Source organism: Alligator sinensis, unplaced genomic scaffold (assembly GCF_000455745.1).
Source record: "Alligator sinensis unplaced genomic scaffold, ASM45574v1 scaffold1644_1, whole genome shotgun sequence".
In the NCBI taxonomy this organism is placed as follows: Eukaryota; Metazoa; Chordata; order Crocodylia; family Alligatoridae; genus Alligator; species Alligator sinensis.
The window spans coordinates 71,315-91,890 of record NW_005843525.1 but is presented as its reverse complement, the minus strand read 5'-3'; the positions used below and the strand labels follow the sequence as shown (position 1 = coordinate 91,890).

The 20,576-nt window shown below is 45.5% G+C and overlaps 1 protein-coding gene across 1 annotated transcript in view; it reads left to right on the top strand.

Moving 5' to 3' along the window:
* The first annotated feature begins 71 nt into the window (after window positions 1-71).
* CSNK1D (casein kinase 1 delta) overlaps window positions 72-20,576 on the top strand; it is a 44,515-nt gene continuing 24,010 nt past the window's right edge. Inside the window, exons 1-5 of the mRNA XM_006038890.3 lie at window positions 72-310; window positions 8,976-9,086; window positions 10,744-10,892; window positions 15,669-15,897; window positions 17,384-17,554. Coding sequence (XP_006038952.2) covers window positions 154-310; window positions 8,976-9,086; window positions 10,744-10,892; window positions 15,669-15,897; window positions 17,384-17,554 — 817 coding nt within the window. The 5' untranslated portion in view covers window positions 72-153. The remainder of the gene's footprint in view (window positions 311-8,975; window positions 9,087-10,743; window positions 10,893-15,668; window positions 15,898-17,383; window positions 17,555-20,576) is intronic.

Below are 20,576 nucleotides of genomic sequence, written 5' to 3'. Positions count from 1 at the left end.
GGGGCCGAGGGAAGCCTCTGACTCGGCGCGGCCCGGGGCACCGATCGCCCGCGCCGTTCCTCCCCTGCGACCTTGGGCGCGGCGGCGCCCGCCTGGCCCGGTCGCGGGGCTGGAGCGGGGCCTTGCCGGGCCTACCCGAGTCCCCGGCGGAGGATGACTGGGGAGCGCTCGGAACGGGCGTCCTGCAACCGGCCCGTCTTCCTGCTTGGCCGCGCCTTACCCCGGGGCGCGCGGCCTCTGGGAGCGGCTCCACGCCGGAGCTGCAGGCAAGGGCCTGGGGGCGACACGAAACTCGATAGGAGCCAGCAGGGTACCCTTGTTGCCAAGGCTGCTCACGGCATCCTGGGCTGCGTTGCTAGGAGCGCTGCCAGCAGATCGAGGGCACCAATTCTCCCCTGCTATTCGGCACTGGGGAGGCCACATCTGGAGTCCTGTGTCCAGTTGTGGGCCCCCCACAACAGAAGGGATGTGGATAAGTTGGAGAGAGTCTAGCAGAGGGCAGTGAAAATGGTTCAGGGGCTGGGGGACAGGACTGGTGAGGAGAGGCTGAGGGAACTGGGCTGATTGAGTCTGGAGAAGAGAAGACCGAGGGGGATTGAATAGCAGCCTTCACCTCCCTGCAGGGGGGCTGCAAAGAGGATGGAGCTGGGCTGGTCTCAGTGGGGGCAGATGGCAGGACAAGGAGCAATGGGCTCTAGGTGCAGCAAAGGAGGTTTAGGTTAGATGTAAGGAAAAACTTCCTTAGAGGGTAGTAAAACACCGGAACAGGCTCCCCAGAGAGGTGGTGGAGTCTCCATCCTTGGAGATTTTCAAGACCCAGCTAGACAAAGCCCTGGCTGGGATGATGGAGTTGGGGCTTGTCCTACTTTGTGATGACCTCCCTTGTAGCCCTAACTTCCTGTGATTTCTGTAAACTGCTTTTTTTGTTATAAACCCCCCACCCTGAGGCAGTGATCCCTCAATTTTGATTGAGGCCACTGTACCCCGTTGCTAATTTAAATGTTAAGCAAAGATTTTGAATGTGCTTAAGAGGAAGTCAGAATGACTTGGGTCTGTCTGAATTTATTTTATTACTCAAATGTTTATATGTAGCACGTTGTCTTGGAGGGAGGGGAGTTCTTGAAAACTGGGGTAGTTTTCAAAAGGTAAGTCAGAACAACGCTTTTTTTTGTCTTGACAGTGACAAAGTAGCCATAGGTCTAGTTATTTTCTTTTTGAGCTCTTTTGTGCATGTGGTCAGTGTAATAGATTTGCCTACAAACTGTATTAATTTTTTTCTCCTAAGCCACATTTTTAATTCAAGAGGCTGTATGTAATCAGAAATAACTTCTAAATGAAACTCTCTTTGCAGGCTCTCAAGGTTGCTTATCCTTGAGTAAAATGTGTACTCAGTGAAAACTCCCTGTTCTAGCTGATGGCCTATGAACTGGGGGGGGGGTTGGGAGAAATTTGGGGGCTGTTTCAATGCCTCATGTATAAGGCTGAGGAAAGTGGTGTGTTGCTATGTACATGTGATGCCTGTACTTCAGAACTTCCATTGGCTGTCTTTGGATTTCAGGCTGCACTTTACAAACGAGAGAGAGAGCACCTTAAACCTGGTGGCTTGGTGCCTGCCGGTCTAAAAAATGTTCTGCAGAGGGAAGTCAATTCAGGCTAAGTCATGTGTGAATGTAAAGTAATAGCTGCTCCTAATGACCTTCCTCTGGATATGGTTTACACCACACAAACAAAGAGATTGTTCCTCTTCCCACAGCATTCTGCAATAGTTTCAGATCAACAGAGGCTTTTGAGTTGATATATAAAAGGAAACTGACTTGTATCTTTCCATTTTTGTGGTTCTTAACTATGGGAACAAAGATGGAAGCAGAGTGTGGGGATGGGCAAGTATTTGTATCGCAGTACTGTACTAGAGCTCTAAGGTATGAAGCTAGCTGCAGCACTACAGCATTAGTCCCATATTTTCTGTCTTAGACAATCCTTAGAGGGCATTGCTTGCAGTGCTTTCTGCTCGAGGGTCCTTCACCTTCAGATTGTGCTCCCTTTGGGTCCCAAATGACTCAAAACAGCCAATCTGAAAACATGATGTTTAAAGGAAGTTACTGTATCCAGCTAATGATGTGGATTTTTTTTTCCAGCAAAATCTAGTGGGGTTTTTGTCTGTTTATTTGCTTGCTTGCTTGTTTGTTTTCAGGAACAGCCCTTTGGTGACTATCCTGAATTCCTAGTTTAAATCTTAATTTGTTTGACTACTTCTTGTTCTGATAGGGTGCTTAAAAGCTCACCTAGATGATGTTCAAATATGTTGACAAAAACAACAAAAAATCTGAGACTTTCATGTTAGCAAACTTTTTTTTTTTAACTGGCATGTGCTAATTTCTTCCAACCATTTTAAGTAGGGAATAACAATTAAGAGTTGTTATTGTAAAGGTTTATCTATTTTCTTATACTGGTTCACTGCCTAACCATAGATAGCTTTTGATATCCTTCAGCAGATGTTAATGTTTCATCTATGTTACTGAGTTGGCTGTGTGTGTGTGTGCGTGCGCCTTCCATTACCCCTCTGCCTCTTTCCTCCCCCCAGTCCTTTCCTAGTACACAGTACAGGATATGCTGGAAGAGTAAAAAGAGTTGGGGAGGGACTGTGATGCGAGTGGAGGAAGGAGACTTGCCCAAATGTGCCTTTAGGGAAGGTAAGCAATTCTGCCCCAGCCCCCTGTGCTATTGTATTTCTGCCCCCCCCCCCCGCAGCTGTAAGAATTTAGAAGAGTATCCTGGTGACTACTTACATTAATGGATTCAAGAAGTAGAATTTCAGCTGTGCTTAAATTTTTGAAGTGACCTTATTGAGAACAAATTTGGCGTTTAATATGCCTAGGCCTTTGAAATTAGCATCCTGATAAGAAAACAAAACTGCAGGGGTTCTCAAATGTTTTTTAAATTGTACAAAGAATGGCCAATATAGAAAAAGAGAACAGTAGGAATAGTAAGCTGTTCTAATATTTGATAGGTTAGGCCAAAACTGGTATAAATGCTACAAGCACATAGCTACTTTGTGGCTTCTGCATACTGTTTGCTTTGCTAGCGAAGACTCCTAACTGTAAACAGCTAAAATCAGAAGGAGAGCATCTCAACATATTTCAGCCCCTTTTTCGAAGTGAAGAAATATTCATGCTGTCACACTTCATGACAAATTATAGAAATTTTTGACCATGTCAAAGTAATTTTGGAAATAATATTTTCTTTATTTAGTGAGATTTTATACCTCCTAATTTATCTTTCCTGACTATCAGGAAACTGCAGCCTGCTAATTGAAAAACTGTTTGCTAGAGCAGTGGTGCCCAACCCATTTAGGAGCCACAGCAATTAATGCTGTTGGTGCTTGTCTTATATCCAGGTTTCTGAACCTGCAGGCTAGATCTTGGTCACACCTGCTTTAGACTGTAACTCCTCCTGGTTTTAATCTTATCTACATAGAACCAGATAAGATCAAACACTTTTAATAAATGCATGAGCATGGAGAAAACATTCAAACCCCAAATAAGAAGGGTGGGGGGAGGGGTAGAAAATTGTATGGCGTAAAACCTACTTTTTAAATCAAGGAAGAAAGAGGACTTGGAGCATTCTTTTTAAAAATAACATCTTCATGCTGGATATTTTTTAGTTTGCTGTTTGTACAAGAATGGCATGCCTTTCCAAAGCTCATGGGTGACCTTTACAAGAGTTAAAAGTACAGATTTAAAATGAATTGCCACTTACCACTGTATCCAGCAGAACTTGATCCCTTACAAAGCAGAACTTACTCTCATCAGACTTGATCCTCTGCAGCTGCTCATGTAGATAGGCTGTGCCTTGTGGTATTCTCACTGGTGGCAGATGATAGAACAAGGAGTAGTGGTTTCAAGTTGCAGCAAGGGAGGTTTATGTTGGATATTAGAAAAAAACATGCTCACTAGAAGGGTGTGATGAAGCATTGGACCAGGTTACCTCAAGAGGTGATGGCATCTCTCTCCATCCTTGGAGGTTTTTAAGGCCTGGCTTGACAAAGACCTGGCTGGAATGATCTAGCTGGGGATGGTCCTGCTTTGAAGCTGGGGGTTGGAATAGATGTGACCTCCTGAGGTCCCTTCCTACCTTCATTTTCTATGATTCTATGCCCTGATGGTCAGCAGTCCATGGCTGCTTTGGAGTAGGGGAGGAAGGCAAACTCTTTATTGAGCTGACATCCTTCACAGTCTTCTCCACAACTGAAGGTGCCTCAGTTTTCAGGCTTTAATAACTGCTTTAATAGAGGAGGAGGGGTGGTCTGTCTTATAAGGAGGATCCAAGCCATGTGGAGCAGAGTAAATCAAATTTCTCCTTGCATTTAATCTGGAAACCAGTAAGTGGCTAGTGTGTATTGTGAAATGGTCATCCTGTATTGGCATTGAGGAAAAATACTTGATAAGTAGGCTCCTTAAGTTTCTGGCTTGATTTCAAGTATCGGGCCATCTAAAGTGTACAGCAGTAGTCAAGTACTGTGGCTTTAAAAGCAGGGATCCACTTAATGAAGTCCAACTCAAAATAACTGTCATAGTATCTTGGCCACTTGGACGTAGTGAAGCTCTGTTACCTGGCATGCGTGGGGAATGGGGCGTGCCCGTAATCTAAAAATGCTGGTTACCATGAGACAGGACTTTTTGACCGGATGCGGGGTGGGGGGCTGGCGGCGGCAGCCGCATGCGGAGCAGCAACAGCACAGGGTGGCAACGGTGGCCACCTTGTGCAAACTTCCTTCTCCCGCCTGGTTTGGCCGGGCAGAAATTCCAGTTAGTGTGTGCCGGTTACTAAAATGCTGGTTAACACAGCTTTTACTGTACATGGTTGCCTAACAGGAGCTGGGATCCAGCAGTGTAACCAGGTTCTAAATAGTATAAATAGCAGCTACGCACTCTTCATTACAGCTGGATATACAGCTTTCTTCATAATTTTCACTTGTTTTCCTTAGTTTCCCAGGATCATTCCAATCTTATTTAGAATGAGCTTCATCCAGCTACTAGTTTTTTAAGGAAGTGCTGTATTTTCTTGCATTCATCGTGCATATCTTGGTTTTTGAAGGCAGAACTTAGACACCCCCCCCCCCCCCCCCCAAAAAAAAAAAAAAAAATCCCCCAAAAAAAAAAAAAAAAAAAAAGCCACGGTCAGCTGTGAGACAATTAGTCCTCCTGGATACATGACGCACTATACTTCCTGGGTATACTGGCTGCTAGCAGACATTAAAAAAACCAAACCCCAAAACCCAGCGCTTTACTTCAGACTTTGCATGCCGAGAAGAGGCATTGCATTAGTTGGACCTGGCTCCACAATGGGTGTATAGATTTGGTGCTGCTGTTTCCAGGAAAACCCAGTCTGTAAAAGTAGCCATTCTGTCCCAGGAGGTAGGGCCCCCAACTGTTGCAAGAGCAGTAACAAGACTTACTTCTTTACTATAAACAATTCTTTATACAAGTTCCTGTGACTAAAGTGTTTCCACTAGGGATATGAAAGGTTAACCATTTAAACAAGCATATTTATACCAGTAATGCAGTACTGGTTAACATTTGGCATGAGTCGCAGTCTAGCAGGGAAGGAAAACGGAAGCTCAGGACTAGGAAGGCAGCAGGGCAGGCAGGAGGGGGTGAGAGGAGGATTAAGTGTGGGGTGTGCGGAGGCAGAGAGGTAATGGAAGGTATACATAAACGTGCAGGCCAGGTCAGCAATATGGATACAATTTTAAAAGCTGCTGAAGGATATCAAAAGCCATTTGTGGTTAGGCAGTGAACCAGTATTAAAAAAATTAAGGTTAGTTAAAACCCTTACAATAACACCCCTTAGTTGTTATTCCCTACTTACAGTGGTAAGGCAGCAGAACTCAGGAGCACACCTATGGTTTATGAGGTTAAAGAGTAAAACAAAAAGGAGGGGGTGCTGATGACTACTCAAGCAAGCAATTGCTTTACTGCCCCTTTGCAGACCAGAAAACCAGATAACAGGCTACTTAAAGTTTAAACCCATCCCCAACTCCCCTTGCCTCATCCCTCCCTCTCAGCATCCTGGCCCCTTGCCTGCTACTGCACACAGCCGCACAGCTTGCCCCTGGTCCTGTGTGTACCACTATGATGCTCTGGGCAGCCAGCTATTGCCCCACGGCAGGGCAGGGTGGCACTGGCCCCCGGGCTCTGCATCCCCGTGGTCAGGACTAGGTATGTTATCAGCAGGGATCCTGGTTTTCCATTTCCCACAGAAAACCACAGATTTCCCACTTTTATCAGAGAAAACACGGATTTTCCCTTTTAGAAGAGAAACCCACGGATTTCCCCCTTTTGCAAAGAGCTCTGCAGGCTGGCAGGGGTCCAACTTACAAGAGCTGTTTGCAGAAGGGGCTGGGAAACCCTCAACCCTGCCAGGAGAGGAAGGGATGGGTGAAGGGCAGTGAAGTGTGGATGTTCACCAATATTTGTCACTATTCTTTGCCTGCTCCATAGTGGTATGCAAGCTGTGGTTTTCAGTAACTGATCTATCACAGATCGCTTTGAGGTTAAGACAGGAGTTAAGCAAGGCTGTGCCATCACTCCAGCGCTGCTCTTAATATTTCTTACCGCAATGCTACATCAGATTGATGGTAAGCTGTTTAATCTCAGCCAACTCCAAGACAAAATCAAGCCCATCCCGATCTCAGTCATCAAACTCCAGTATGCTGACAATGCTGTGGTCTGTGCTCGCTTGGAAGCAGACCTTCAGGCAATCATCAACACCTTTACTGAGGTATACAAGAAAATGGGACTGAAGCTTAACATTCAGAAGGCAATAAGGTCCTCCATCAACAAGCTCTTAATAAGCAATCCCCAGCTCTGGTAATTCAGATTCATGATGAGACTTTGGAGAACATTATTCCTGTACCTTGGAAGTCATCTCTCACAGAAGGCTGAAACTGACAAAGAAATCCAATGTCACCTCAAACGTGCAAGTGCAGTCTTTGGACACCTGACGAAACAAGTGGTCGCAGGTCGCAACATCAGATTTGAAACAAGGCCATGGTTTATCAAGCAGCTGTGATCCCCACCTTACTGTATGGAATTGAGACGTGGAAAATGTACAGGAGACACCTCAAGTTTCTGGAGAAGTACTATCAATGCTGCCTGTCCAGCAGTACTGTCAGTGCTGCCTCCCTTCGAATCCAGTGGGAAGATAGACTTGCCAACCCTAGTTTGCAAACAGATGCCACAAGCATGAGGTGATGTTCATCCAACATCAGCTTTGTGGCTCCTGAAGCAAATTTTATTCTCCCAGCTCAGTCAAGGCATATGCTCAAGAGGAGGGCAAAGGCAATGGCTCAAGGACATTCATTCTCAAGGCCAGCTTGAAAAAAAAGCTATGTAAACATCATGGGAGACTATTGTCCAGGGCCGCCCCAAATGGAAAAAGAGTCTGTCTGCTGCAAGGATCTCAGTACTTTGAAACCTTATAATGATAACAGAAGACAGAAAAGCGGGAGCAGTAGAAACAGCATGCCATGGACCAAATCAAGAATCTGGAGCCAGCCACCCCACACAAACACATGCCTGAGTCGGAACACAGTCTCCTGATCCCAGATCAGGATCACCAGCCATCTTCAGGCCCCTAGATAAAACAGTCATCCTCAACTGTGAGGGACTGCCGAAGAAGAAAGTTCTTCCTCTTTACCTGTAGGAACTTTTGCTACCAATACTGGTATAGTTTGTACGGACCTTAGCATGGTGCAGCATATGCTATCTTGGATGTGCTGTAAAATGCATAAGCAGTGCACAGACCAGTGATTCTCAATCCTTGTAGACTCAAAGCACCCCTCCAGAACTTTTCAGAATTTAGTGGCACCACACTTCAAGACTAATCTCTTTTGTACAGTGCTTGCCTTCTCACACTGTTTGGTGCCCTTAAAAGATTCTTATGGGATGGCAGGATGGGCGGCAGCAGTCAGGGCATGCCTATAAGCATGGCAGGGGGTGGTACACAAGAGCTTGGTGCTGTCAGGGGCTGCTTGGTGGGGCAGATTGGGCAGTTGGGTGGTGGGTCATTAGCCTCCTGCAGGAGGCCAAAGGGGGTGACAGGCTCAGAGGCTGGTCTTAATTGAGCATGATGGTGGCAGGACCCAGTTGTGCCTCTCTCTTTCCACAGTCAGTCAGTTCCCAAGCCTTGCCAATGCAGTTGTCCTTCCAGGGACTTTGAATGCCAGTTACCAGAGCCATCCTTCCCTGTACCACTTCTACAAGTTTTGGGAGCATAGAATGAACTGAGTGGGGAGCATGAGCTGAGTTGAAAAGACATGGCATCTCATCTTCCCACCTGCCCACAGCAGTGTGCTGCTCTGAATATGGGGTCAGTTGGCATGGGGGCTGTGCTTTTCATGTTTGTTAGTCCCCCTGTTCCTCATGCTCTTGGAGCTGGTGGGAGGGAGGAGCATGGGGAACGGTGCCAAAATGTCGGGGCAGGGACAGGGTGCCCAGCCAGTGAAGGGGTGAGCCCTTGCCTCCCCTCACAGGGGCTGGGTACCGTAGCACTCTTCAGAGTACCTAGTGAGACCCTGGTTGAGAATCACTGACATAGACGATGCATAATAGGTCTGGCATGGCTCTTTGCTTGGGGAAACATGGACTTGCATTCAAGACTGACACCATATAAACGACAGAGACTTCACAACCTTCCAGATCTAAAGCATTTTTGTCTTAAACCACTGGGATTTGATAGTTAATAATATCTTTCAACTATGTAACTCTAATACTAAACTCCAGATACTTTAATTTTAAGGGAACAATGGATTGAAATTGTCTGTCAGTATTTTGTACCCTGGAAAATGCAAGTGGGTAATAGCAGAAACGTTAATTTTTATTTAAAAAATAAAACAGACATGGGAAGGACAGCTAGGGAAACTACTTTGGACCTTCTTGGGTTCCACTGTCATTGAAATTCTTTCCTGTTTTTAGGAACTGACATTGCTGCTGGAGAGGAGGTTGCCATCAAACTGGAATGTGTAAAAACCAAACATCCTCAGCTCCACATAGAGAGTAAAATCTACAAGATGATGCAGGGAGGAGGTAAGCACTTTCGTCTAATAAGGGAGTATTTTGTGGCTTTAATTATGGGTACAAGAAGTACTAATGTTCAAGTTTCCTTTTAGAGAAAGGGGACCAGTGCTTCAGATTTTTCTTTGGGATAGAGGATTTGCACCCTTCTGATATCACTGGGTAAACCAGACAGCACCATGTTCAGAAAAATATGTAAAATAGAACAATATATTTCTCTTTCTATCTTGTATTAGAGTTTAAAGCAGGTGGTTGTTGGATTTCAGTGTTTCATGCTGTTTGTGAAGTGTTCTGAATACTTATAAAGCTAGGATTTTTCAAGTTAAAAGGCAGCTTCCAGACAGTACAGAACATGTATGCAAATAGAAAAAAATCTATGAGGATATCATCTGCTGGGATTTGGAAATCAGATATTTAAAACTGAATTTGGAAAATTCCCTTACTGTAATAAATAACGCTGATATTGAAGGGCATTGGTAGCAGAGTAGCACGAGTCAGTCAACTTACTAGCTGCTGCCTCATCTCCTATAAATGGTAAAAATATGCCCTTTTTTTGTGTCTTGTGGCACTCTGTTTATGTACCAGCAAGTCTCAATACTGGTATTGGACATAAATTTACAGTTAATTTAGCTTTGTTAGCTTAATTGTCCCTAGAATTGCTTCCAAGGAAGGTAATGCTTTGCATATGACTACTGTTTATATAACCTATATGTTTATGTGAGAAGCAGCATGTGATCATGTAACTAAAAATCATGTGGTAATGCAGTCTTAGAAATAAGTAGTTTATTCATTCATCCTTAATTTTTGCCTTTCCTTACTTAAGTGCTTATCTTTAAACAATGTTGATTATCTTAATATACTTGTAATGGAATAAAATGCTTGCCTCAGTGCTGCCACTGGCTTTGATCACTTCTTTTTATAAAATGCTGTTTTAAGGTCTTCTGGAAGGGAATATATAAGGACAGAATACTGAAGGTAAAGTAACCTCCCAAATAAGGACTTGTTTTCACAAGGAAGCTCAGGAAAAGTAATCTAAATTAACCTAAGGTGTTAACCCAAAGCAAGCAATTTAAGCTCCATTGCTTGCAAAGTGAATGAAGCTAAATCAGAATCAAGTCACTAAAAATCTAAGTGAGTTTTCTCAAAAGTGTTTGATACAATTTCCATAATCTGCTTTAATGTGGATTTATTTCCTTAAGTGTCTCCTTGTGGATAAGCCCAGATTTAAATTTTCAGGATCAATGGACAGCATAATGTCTTTCAAAAGAGACTTCAGAAAGTGAAAAAAGATTGCAGAGTGGCAAGGAATATATTGGAGTGGGAGCAGGAAGGAATACATGAAAGGAGGGCAAGAAATGCATTTGAAATACCCAGCCAGAGGGAAGCATTTTTACAGTTGTATGATCATGGATGTGGAAACTGTGGGGAGGGGGGGAGAGTTTAGTAAGTTAGAAGTCCTGCAGTAGAACTTTTTAGCAGTCCTTCTGCACAATCTCAGTTTTATGTTCTTAAGCAGCTTGTATATGATGTAAAAAGATACAACTTGCTAGAAGTGAGAATTGGTTTCAGTGTAAAAGTTTCCAATTTTCAAGACGATTTATTTCCTACATCTGTTTTAAATCTGGAAGGTCCGCATACACAATCTATAAAATATTTTTCTTTCTTCCAGTTGGTATTCCAACAATTAAATGGTGTGGAGCTGAAGGAGATTATAATGTGATGGTAATGGAGTTGTTAGGACCAAGTCTTGAAGATCTCTTCAATTTTTGTTCACGAAAATTCAGTCTCAAGACAGTCCTGTTACTTGCTGACCAAATGGTAAGAAACAGTTTTGAAACTTTGGATGGCATCTGTTTGGCATACAGAGGTGTTCAGTGAGAGAGTATGCTTACCTGTGTTATTTCCAGTAATTCAGTGGCGAATGGTATTTGCTGTCTCTTAGAGAGAAGACTCAAATTTAGGTTTTATGATTTCTTTTTAAATATGATACCTAAAATCAAGTAATTTGTCTGTGTGTGCATTTTCACTGTGGGATGTCTTATTCCTTGGGCCTTCCATCAAGTACTTTTTGCCTTTGCTGTACTTGTAACGCACACTCTGGCTCTAGTTTCCCACAAACCCCGTGGTGTGGGGATAAAGGACAGATACTCTGTTCCCCTCAACTACTTGTCTGAGATGGGGTTTGTTTGCAAATCAAAGTCGCTTAAGGCCTAAGAATTCCCAGCAATTACCAAAACAATTTCTCCACTTGTGCTATAGCTTTCTTCTCCTTACTATCCAGCTTTGCCACTGCATCAAGGTGAAAAAACACCTAGACTTCTTTGAGTCTCCAGAGTAATAGCTGTGACTTGATACCTTTCTCTCCCTCTGTTTATAACAGTGCCACAAGGTGCCACTGTTTTGGGTTTGTTCCATTTTCAGTCATTACCTGACTCTTGTTCTGTGAAGTCAGAGTTCATGCAATGAAGGTGTCAAGACTCTTGCTAGTATATCTTTTTTGAGGTTCCTGATGTTCTCTGGCTTTAAACATATCTTTCCTGTTTAACCATATCCCAGCTTACAGCATCATTCTTGTCTGGGAAGGGCCAGCATCCTGAACTCATGTTCAGCATGTCAGTCGTTCATACATGGTTTCATCTCTCAGTATCTGCTCATCTGAAGACTCCTGGAGGGATGCCTTAAATTTGACCACAAACCCAAGGTCAAGATCCCCTGAACAGTGTCATATGCCTGGTGCCAGTCCTCATGCTGATTTGTGTCAGCTTTAATGTTGGCTTCAGATTCTGCTTGCATTCCAGAGATAGGTTGCCAGCTGAGAGCAAGTTGTCTATCTCTTTGTCCGTAGCCCACCAACATAAGGCCAGTTTCCCTTGTCCCAGTGACTCCATGGGCACACCTTGCAACCTGTGAGGGTGACCTGAGGCCATCAAAAGTTACAGCACTAGGGGTTTATTAGAGAACCTCTGAGGGACTGAAGGTAGTGTTACAGCTTACCTTTAAACCATCACAGGCACTTGCAGTGGGAGCATACATGTTAAAGAGTGTCATAAGTACCCTATAAACATTGTGCAGGATGGTGCGTGGCAGCACTCTGTCCCCGTCCGCCCGCACTTACCCCATAGGGCCTTCTTGAGTACCCCCGGGGGTATGCGTACCCCCAGTTGACAACCCCTGTGTGAAGTTATACCACTTCAGGTTAGGGTTATCTTTGATCTGTTTTACCTAGGTCATTCCAGGGTATTGTTAGTTTGCTCTGGGGAAATAAAACACTTTTTCTGTTCCTCCAGCATCCCAGGATGCACCATTCCCCAGCCCTTACTGCTCTTTCTCCATGGGCCAACTTTCAGTCCTCCTAAACCCTACTGCCCAGGGGTGTGGTGCTGGCCCCAAGCCAACATCCCCTCCCACCTCCAGGGAATGAAGCTGCAGCACACCCTGACCACTCTGAGCACCTAGGTGCAGGTCACCAGTTTGCTGCTTGCTCATCTGGGCACTCAGCTGGCTGGCTGTTGGTACAAGGTGAACAGTTAAAGCCAATTAGCCACTAATGAGTATGGGCAATTGGCAGGTAGTGTTGGGCAGCCATCTACCTCTCCACTGCTGCCAGCCACTGCACCATAGCTCAGATTCCTCACTGCCATGGCATTCACTTAAACAGAACCCTTATTCCAGGGGTTTTCAACCTCTTTTGGTTGGTGTACCCCTGGCAGTTGGTCGAGAAGCAGGGAGTCCCCTGGCCGGTGGACAAGCAGGGTGGTGGGAGGGGATCCCCTGGAGTCCAGAAGACAGGCTGGAGGGGAGGGGTCCCTGTGTGCAGCGGTGAAACTGGAAGTGCTTCTGCTGTTCCCCACCTCTGCCGCATACCCCCTGGGGCCTTCTCAAGTACCCCCAGGGGTACATAGACCCCTGGTTGATGACCACTGTCCTATTCATTTGAATGTGCTCTGTCAGCACCCCCTTTACCCAACCCATTCAGCAAGCTCACTGGGTCTCAGCTCTGCCCTAATGTAGTATGCATGCAGTGAGCCTGCTGGGTCTTAACTCTGCCCTGCTGTAAGTGCTCACCCAACTGCCCATGCCTCCACCCAATGCCAATTCAGGGAAATATGTGCAATATTTTGCTTGCTTGTTTGTTTGTTTCACTCCTTTCTCTCTTCCTCATTTCAAACATATCCACTCCCCACCCCCAACTTTTCCCCTCCCACCCAGGACTCCTGGTGGGTGCTATGAGGGAAGCCACATGATTTCTCCCCCTCCAAGCTACATGCCACCCTTCTCCCTCCTCTCCCACTCCAGAGAAGAGAGAGTCCTGGCTCCTGTCCACACCCCTGCTCACCGGGCCCTCTGGCAGCAAGTCATGGTTGTGCAGGTCTGAGATAACATTAAGCCAGGGTAGGAAACGTTTTTTGGCCGGAGTGCCACAGAACACCATGATGCCTACCTCAGAAGGTGCCGGAGTGCCGGCATGGCAGAAAAACAAAACGAGGGCAAGGGGTACATGGCAGAATGCCCTGCTTGTGCCCCTGCCCCCCAGCCCTGCCGCCCCATGCCCCCCAGCCCTAGTACCCTACTGCCCATTGCCCCCCACCCAAAGCCCGGCATCAGCTCCATGCTGGCGGCCTCTGCGTGTGCACTTTGGGGCAGACAGTGGGGCAGTGCAGCCCGCCCCAAGGTGTACATGCAGTCGCTGCCAGCACGGAGCTGATGTCAGAGCAGTGCAGCCGAGTGCAGCTGTTTGCAGCCTGCCTGCTGCTTGCTGCAGCTGCCTAGAGCCCGGGCTGGCTCCAAACAGCTGCTCTGGGCTCATCACCTCCGTGCGGGGAGCAGGGGAGAGACCAGGGCTGTGCTGCCTCAGGCCCCTCCCCCACCGCCCACTCCAAGGTGCACCTGCACAGGCTGATGCCAGAGCCCGGCACAGCTGTTTGGAGACTCCTGGCTCTGGGGATATGTTGCCAGCTGGGGTCCCGGGCTGCTCCCATCAGGCAGCTGGGACGCTGCAAGCCCTGCTGGGAGCAGCCCGGGCTCTGTCGCTGGCAGCAGCTACCTCGAGCCGGGGCTGGCCGTAGCGTGCCAGGGGTTGCCGACCCATGCATTAAGCCGCCTGGAACTGTAGTTGCTCTGAAACTGTTCTACGTCTTTGACAGCATACCACACTATAGATTTGAAATGCTTTAAAGGTAACCTCTAACAGCACCCTCAGAATTGAACGTTCTGGCATTGCATGCTAACTGCAGAAGGAATGCTGAGATGGGAAGTCCTGCTCTTCTGTGAATAAGAAAAGGATTTTATCCCCCTTTCCTCTTGTAGAACTAGCTTTCACACTTTCTCCAAAGCTGGCAGCCTTTGAGAGAAGCTTATTAAGCAGCCTTGTGCTCAGTGAAAATGTTCCCTTCTCCGTCTTGGCTCTCATGCTCCTTAACATAAGAAGTGCATATGAGGTCAACACCAGTGGCCCATCTAGCCCGATATCCCATCTCCAACAGTGGCAAGGGTGGATGCTTTAGAGGGAAAGCATTGAAGCGGACACAGGAGTGATCTGTCCACTATTCATTACCTTCCTTAGGATCTCCCATTGTTGGTTTAGAGATGCCAGGGGAAACCACTCCAGCTAATCTGTTCAACAGCTATTAATAGATGCATCATCCGTGTGCCAGCAGATTGCAGAATTGCCATGGGACTGGGCCCAGCAGTGTCTTCTGGTTCCCTGGAGGAGATTGAGTTTTCAGCAGTATCATGCTCAGCGCCCTCCTAGAATGCTTTCACCTCTTTGTCACAACCACCTGTTACATTTTCTTTCCTCAGAGAGATGGGAGCACTCTGTTTCCCCTTCCCTGACTAAAGCAAAACTGGCCTCTTCCTGAAGCACTGTCTCAGTGCCTTCCCTTGCATAACCATCTTAGAACTGAGAATTCTCAGAATTTGTTAAGTCAGAGACCAAAGCCTCTAGGGCAGATACCACACTTAGTAGTTCGCTTCTGCGGCTGCAGTTTGCTTATAGGGCTCCTGAATCCCATCTCTTGTTGTCTGGCCACTGCTTTAATATTGCCGAACTTGAGAACATGTAATGATTTGGACAATCAGTTGAAAGGGATAACAAAGCTACTTACAGAAACTTGGGTTCTTTGAGATGTCTGGACATGTATGTGTACAATACACCTCCTTCCTTTCCCCCTTCCTCTGAATCAATGCAGTTTGGGACGCTGTGGTTCAGAGGAAACTGAAGAGCAGAAAGTGTGTGCTGCTTTTCATGCCCTGGTGCTAGGCAGGAGGGGAGACAGAGCTAGAGTGTGCCTATGAGTACCACTACAGTTGAAGTCTCTGATTAAAAAATAATTATGATAATTCAGGGCTTGATATACCCCACCGTGAGAATGTGAATACAAATGCATCTCAAAGAACTCTAGTTAATGATACACAAAGCCTTTTTTCTGCAATGCAGCTTTTATACTTATAGGGTGTTGTTTTTTTTAAAGTACAGGCCTTTAAAACTACTGATAAAACAGGTAAGGACATCTTCGTTTATGACAGTGTTTCCAGTAAGAAAAGTGCATGTTCAGCGCCTCTTGAATGATTTTTTTTTTTCTCTGAATCTAGATAAGTCGTATTGAATACATTCACTCTAAGAACTTCATCCACCGAGATGTGAAACCTGATAATTTCCTGATGGGGCTTGGAAAGAAGGGCAACCTTGTCTACATCATAGACTTTGGGTTAGCCAAGAAATATAGAGATGCTCGAACTCACCAGCACATCCCATATCGTGAAAACAAAAACTTAACAGGAACTGCCCGTTATGCATCCATCAATACTCATCTTGGAATTGGTGAGCTGGAAAAGATAGCCCTCTCTAGCAAAATGTATGTCATTTTGAAGGTGCAGCTAACAACATATACAATCTGGATAAATATGAAATCCTTTTAGCTAACAGATCTTCATTTGTAGAGATTTAGAAAGAAAATGCATGTTGTTGTTAATCTGGTGCTAGGTATGTGATTTATTTAAGATCATTTCTTGGTGGAGATGGGTACAGTGAACCAATAGTTCAAGTGGGAGTGCACCGATAAAGACTTTCTTGGCCGATACTGATAGCCGATTATTAACCAACTTTATTAGCTGATGCCAGTCCAATAACTGATATTTAGTAATAATGCAAGGCATTTTAAAGTACTGACGCAAACCTTTTTTTTCTTGTGCTTCAGCAGCCTCCTGTGTCAGGCGCTTAAAAATGGTGACTGGATCACTTGAACTAAAGCTCGTCAAATGAGCTTTAGTTCAAGCACTGCTGCCACCATGTTTAAGCATGGGGACATTTTTGAGCAGAGCTGAGCTGGACAAGGGTGGATGTAGGCTGCCTGCTGTGGGCTTGGGGATCCTCTGCCCTGCTGCCGTTGCCCTGAGAGTCCCACACCAGCCGTGTGTCCCATGCCGACCCAGCAGCAGGAGGCACAACTTGCAGTCCCTGCTGCTGCCAGACAAGCAGAGGGCCCATTGCCAGCACAGAGCTCCCAAGGGAAAGGCAGCAGAGTGGAGAGCCCTGAGCCATAGCCCGCATCCACCCCATGCACACATCTGGGGGGCGGGGCACATGCATCCACCAGGGGGTACGTCCAGTGGGAGGGAGATTCTGTCCTCCACTGCTGCCGCGCCCCGCCCCCCCGATTTGCTGCCAGTTGCTCCATCCCACTTCCTGCCCCAGGGACCCTGCCCTCTTCCCTTCCTCGCTGTGGGAGCCTCAATCTGCCCCCCCCCCCCCCCCTTCCCTTCCTGCAAGGAGCTACTCTCCACGCTGCCTGGCTGTATTCCTGGCTACACGCATGCATGCGGCTGCGCATGTGGACATGGACCTCCTGTGTCCCGCTACCCCCCAGTCCCTTGCATGCTAGAATGCTGCCCACCTCAAGGGGAAACAGGCCTTTTCCCAAGGGAACCCAGGCATCTGGGGGCCCCAGCCCCATGGGGGAGAGGGAATCCAGGTGTCCGGGACCTGGCCAGAAGGCATAATCATCAGTAAGCATTATCGGCCGCAACAGCCAAACAAAGCTGATAGCTGATGTCATTTTTAATGGTGCTGATCTGATAGGCTACCAATGTATCGGTACGTCTCTAGTTTCAAGGAATTGAGTGGTGAATAACTACAAGAGTTTATAAGGTTTTTTTCTAGTATCTGACTGAGAAATTTAACATGAATTTACTCGTCTTAAACTACAGAGAGTGTGTGAGAGAGTTTTCAGTGATGTTTGTTGCATAAGCATTTTTGACCTTTCATCAAAAAATAAGTCTAACAAGTCCATTCTCTTATACTGTTGCAGAGCAATCTCGCAGAGATGATTTGGAGTCTTTGGGCTACGTACTGATGTATTTTAACCTGGGCTCCCTTCCCTGGCAGGGGCTAAAGGCAGCAACAAAAAGACAGAAGTATGAACGTATCAGCGAAAAGAAAATGTCTACACCCATTGAGGTTTTATGTAAAGGATACCCGTGTAAGTTATTTTCTTAGAATCATTATAAACTTTAAACTTTTTACACTTTCTCGGCCTTGAATTGGTAGTGTCTATTGCTTCACGCTGCATGTTTAAACTAGATTAACTCAGCTGTTATTTTGTCATTTTTTGGGTGAAAAGACATGTCAGACTTTATGATGTGTTCAATATTCATGCTCACGGACATTGCACTTGCTTTGTGCGAGCTGTCTGTGTCCCTGGTTCATTGCTCCTTCATCTGACCACAAGATGAACGTGAGCCACTAATGTGATGCCACAACTGGCAAAGCAGGTAAAACTCTGGCTTGCATCCACTGTCGCATCTCAAGCAAGACCCAAGAAATCATCCTCCTGCTTTACTCGGCCTTGGTGAGGCTGCTGCTGGAGCACTGCATCCAATTCTGAGCTCCACACTTTAGAATATTTATGGAGAAGCTTGAGAGAGTCCAGAGAAGAGCCACGTGCATAATTAGGGGTCAGGGGAACAGGTCTTACGAGGAGAGAAGCAAAGGCTCAGGGGTGACTTGGTGGCAGCCTATAAGTATATAAGGGATGTGCATCAGGAACTGGGAGAATGTCTGTTCAGTAGGGGAAGACGAGGTCTAACGGTCACAAACTGCTGGAAGACTGTTTTAGACTGGACATAAGGAAAAACATCTTTACTGTCCAAGTCTCTAGAGTCTGGAATAGACTCCCCCAAGAAGTGGTGCAAGCACCTACTCTGGATACCTTTAAGAAATGCTTAGATGCTTGGTGATCAGACCCCAGCTGACTTCCTGCCCTTTGGGCAGGGGGCTGGACCCAGTGATCCCACGAGGTCCCTTCCAGCCCTAATGTCTATGAAATCTATAATATAAAACTTCTTGATTTTTTGCAATTACTGAGATTTTCTGGTGATCAGTATTTGATAACTAGCTTAGTAAGGTCCCTGGGTGCATACTGTACATCATACTTATAAACAGAAACAAGGAACTGTGCATTTTCTCCAGGCACTGTTATAATTTTTGAATGGTCAGGATTGCATAGGTGAATACATGAGGGTGGTTCAGAAACTAACAGCAAAATGGCTGTCTGCACTGTATGTCTGAGAAAAAGTGGGAAAATCCAGTAAATGATAAATTTACACAAAATGTTTTTATTTCAAAATTGCTATTACTTTCTGAAACACACTTGTACTACTAGTAACTCTTTTATTTGTGAATGTAGAAAGTGGTATAGTGGACCAGAGTTGTGTGCCATCTGGTATTGTATCCTGTGCCTGACAATAGCAAGTGCCAGAAGAAAGCGCCATAGCCTTGCATGAAATTAATGTGGTCCCCCATATCTAGTCTGCCCCCCATTTTAGGTACCCTCTTAATTCTTAGAAATTGGAAATAAATTTAAGCCCTGAAAAATGAGAATAATCTCTTTCAAAGATTGTTTGCAATTTTGTTGACAATGGGTATCCTTGTTTTCCATAGCTAGCTTTTATAGTTCTTAATGGAACCAGTTTTGTCCTCTAGTGGCACTGCAGTGGAAATGTACAAGGCACATTTTAGGTGGGTGTATCCTTTATCAGACTGCTGGGGTTGGGATAGACTTTGAAAAGCTTTTGAATAAAATGCATTCTTCTTCAGGTCTTGTTGGTCAGGGCCCTGAAAAAGAATGCATTGCATTTGAAAGCTTGTCTATTTCCCAGACCATACAGTTGGTTCAATAAAAGATATTGCCCACAGAAATCCTGGCCTCCTGCATACCTTTGTTCTTGAATTTTGAGTTGTGTGAGAGAGTACTTTCTCCTGTCTAATTTGAATTTGCCACTTTTCAGTTTCACTGCCCATTTTCTTATTCTGTGTTCTGAAACAGACTAGAAGTTCCTGATCCACATCCTGTATACATTTCATTAAAATGTCCCTTACTTGGCTTTTAAAATGTCAAATGGTTAGTGCAGTATTGTGATTGCAAATATGCAGTGAAAAATTTGAAAACCAAATTTTCCACTACAACACTGGCTCTGATGCCTGCTGTATATGATGGTTGTTGTATAGATATTTGCATGTGCATGGCAATTGAGCATTTATTAGACATTCAAAGTACTGGACATCTATCAAAATGCTACATAATTGCAATGTGGTTTCTTCAGTAATTCAAATGCCCCCCAGTTCATTTTCAGGCACCTGCAGATTATACTTAGAGACCTACCAAAATTGCTATTTTGTAATTTTTGCGGAAAACTTTGATTTCAAGCAGGCTCTGTGAAAAAGGACAAAATCACTGAGCACAGTAAGAAATTTGGGAACCTCTGCTCTAAGACAACCAAATACGTTGCGGTGGTGGACAGTGCAAGACAGTATCCTGCAGGGACCTTGCGCACAGATGGTGGAAGACTTCTGTACCTCCTGCAGTGTAACTCTGGATGTGTCCTGGGAAACCAACATTGATCAGCACTTGGAGTCCAAGGCACACATGAAGAAGAAGGCTGCTGCAGAGGCTGAAGGTCAGAACCAGAGGCAAGCAACCATGCTTTCCCTATTTTAAAAGGACCATGGAAAGCAGTTTGTCAAGGCAAGGGGCAGTATTTTTCCCTTGTGAAGGCCTTTGCCGTGGCCAGCATCCTGCTGGAGAAACTTGATCACCCCTAGTTAAGGAACTACCTGAACCAAAAAGTGCCAAATGCTGGCAGTTTTCTGTGTGCAAACAAGCTTTGCCAAGATTCTGCAGCAGTTGCTTTTCATGTACGGTCTATGAATGCTGCCTTGGCAGAGTATCATTTCTTCCCCATTGTGGCTGATGAAGCCACCAACCCTCATCCTAACTATGTGCTGCACACTTTTATTTGTACTGGGGAGCTGGACTGACCAGGATCTACCTGTGTTTCAGACTCGGCCAGTCCATCTCACCTCTTGTCAATTTTTCCACCATATCCCGAGCCATCATAAAGGTAACTGTCAGCTATGGCATAGACTTTAACAAGATCACTGCATTTCTGTCTGACAAAATGGCATACTCCAAAGAATGCTGTTCAACACTGTTCATATCACCT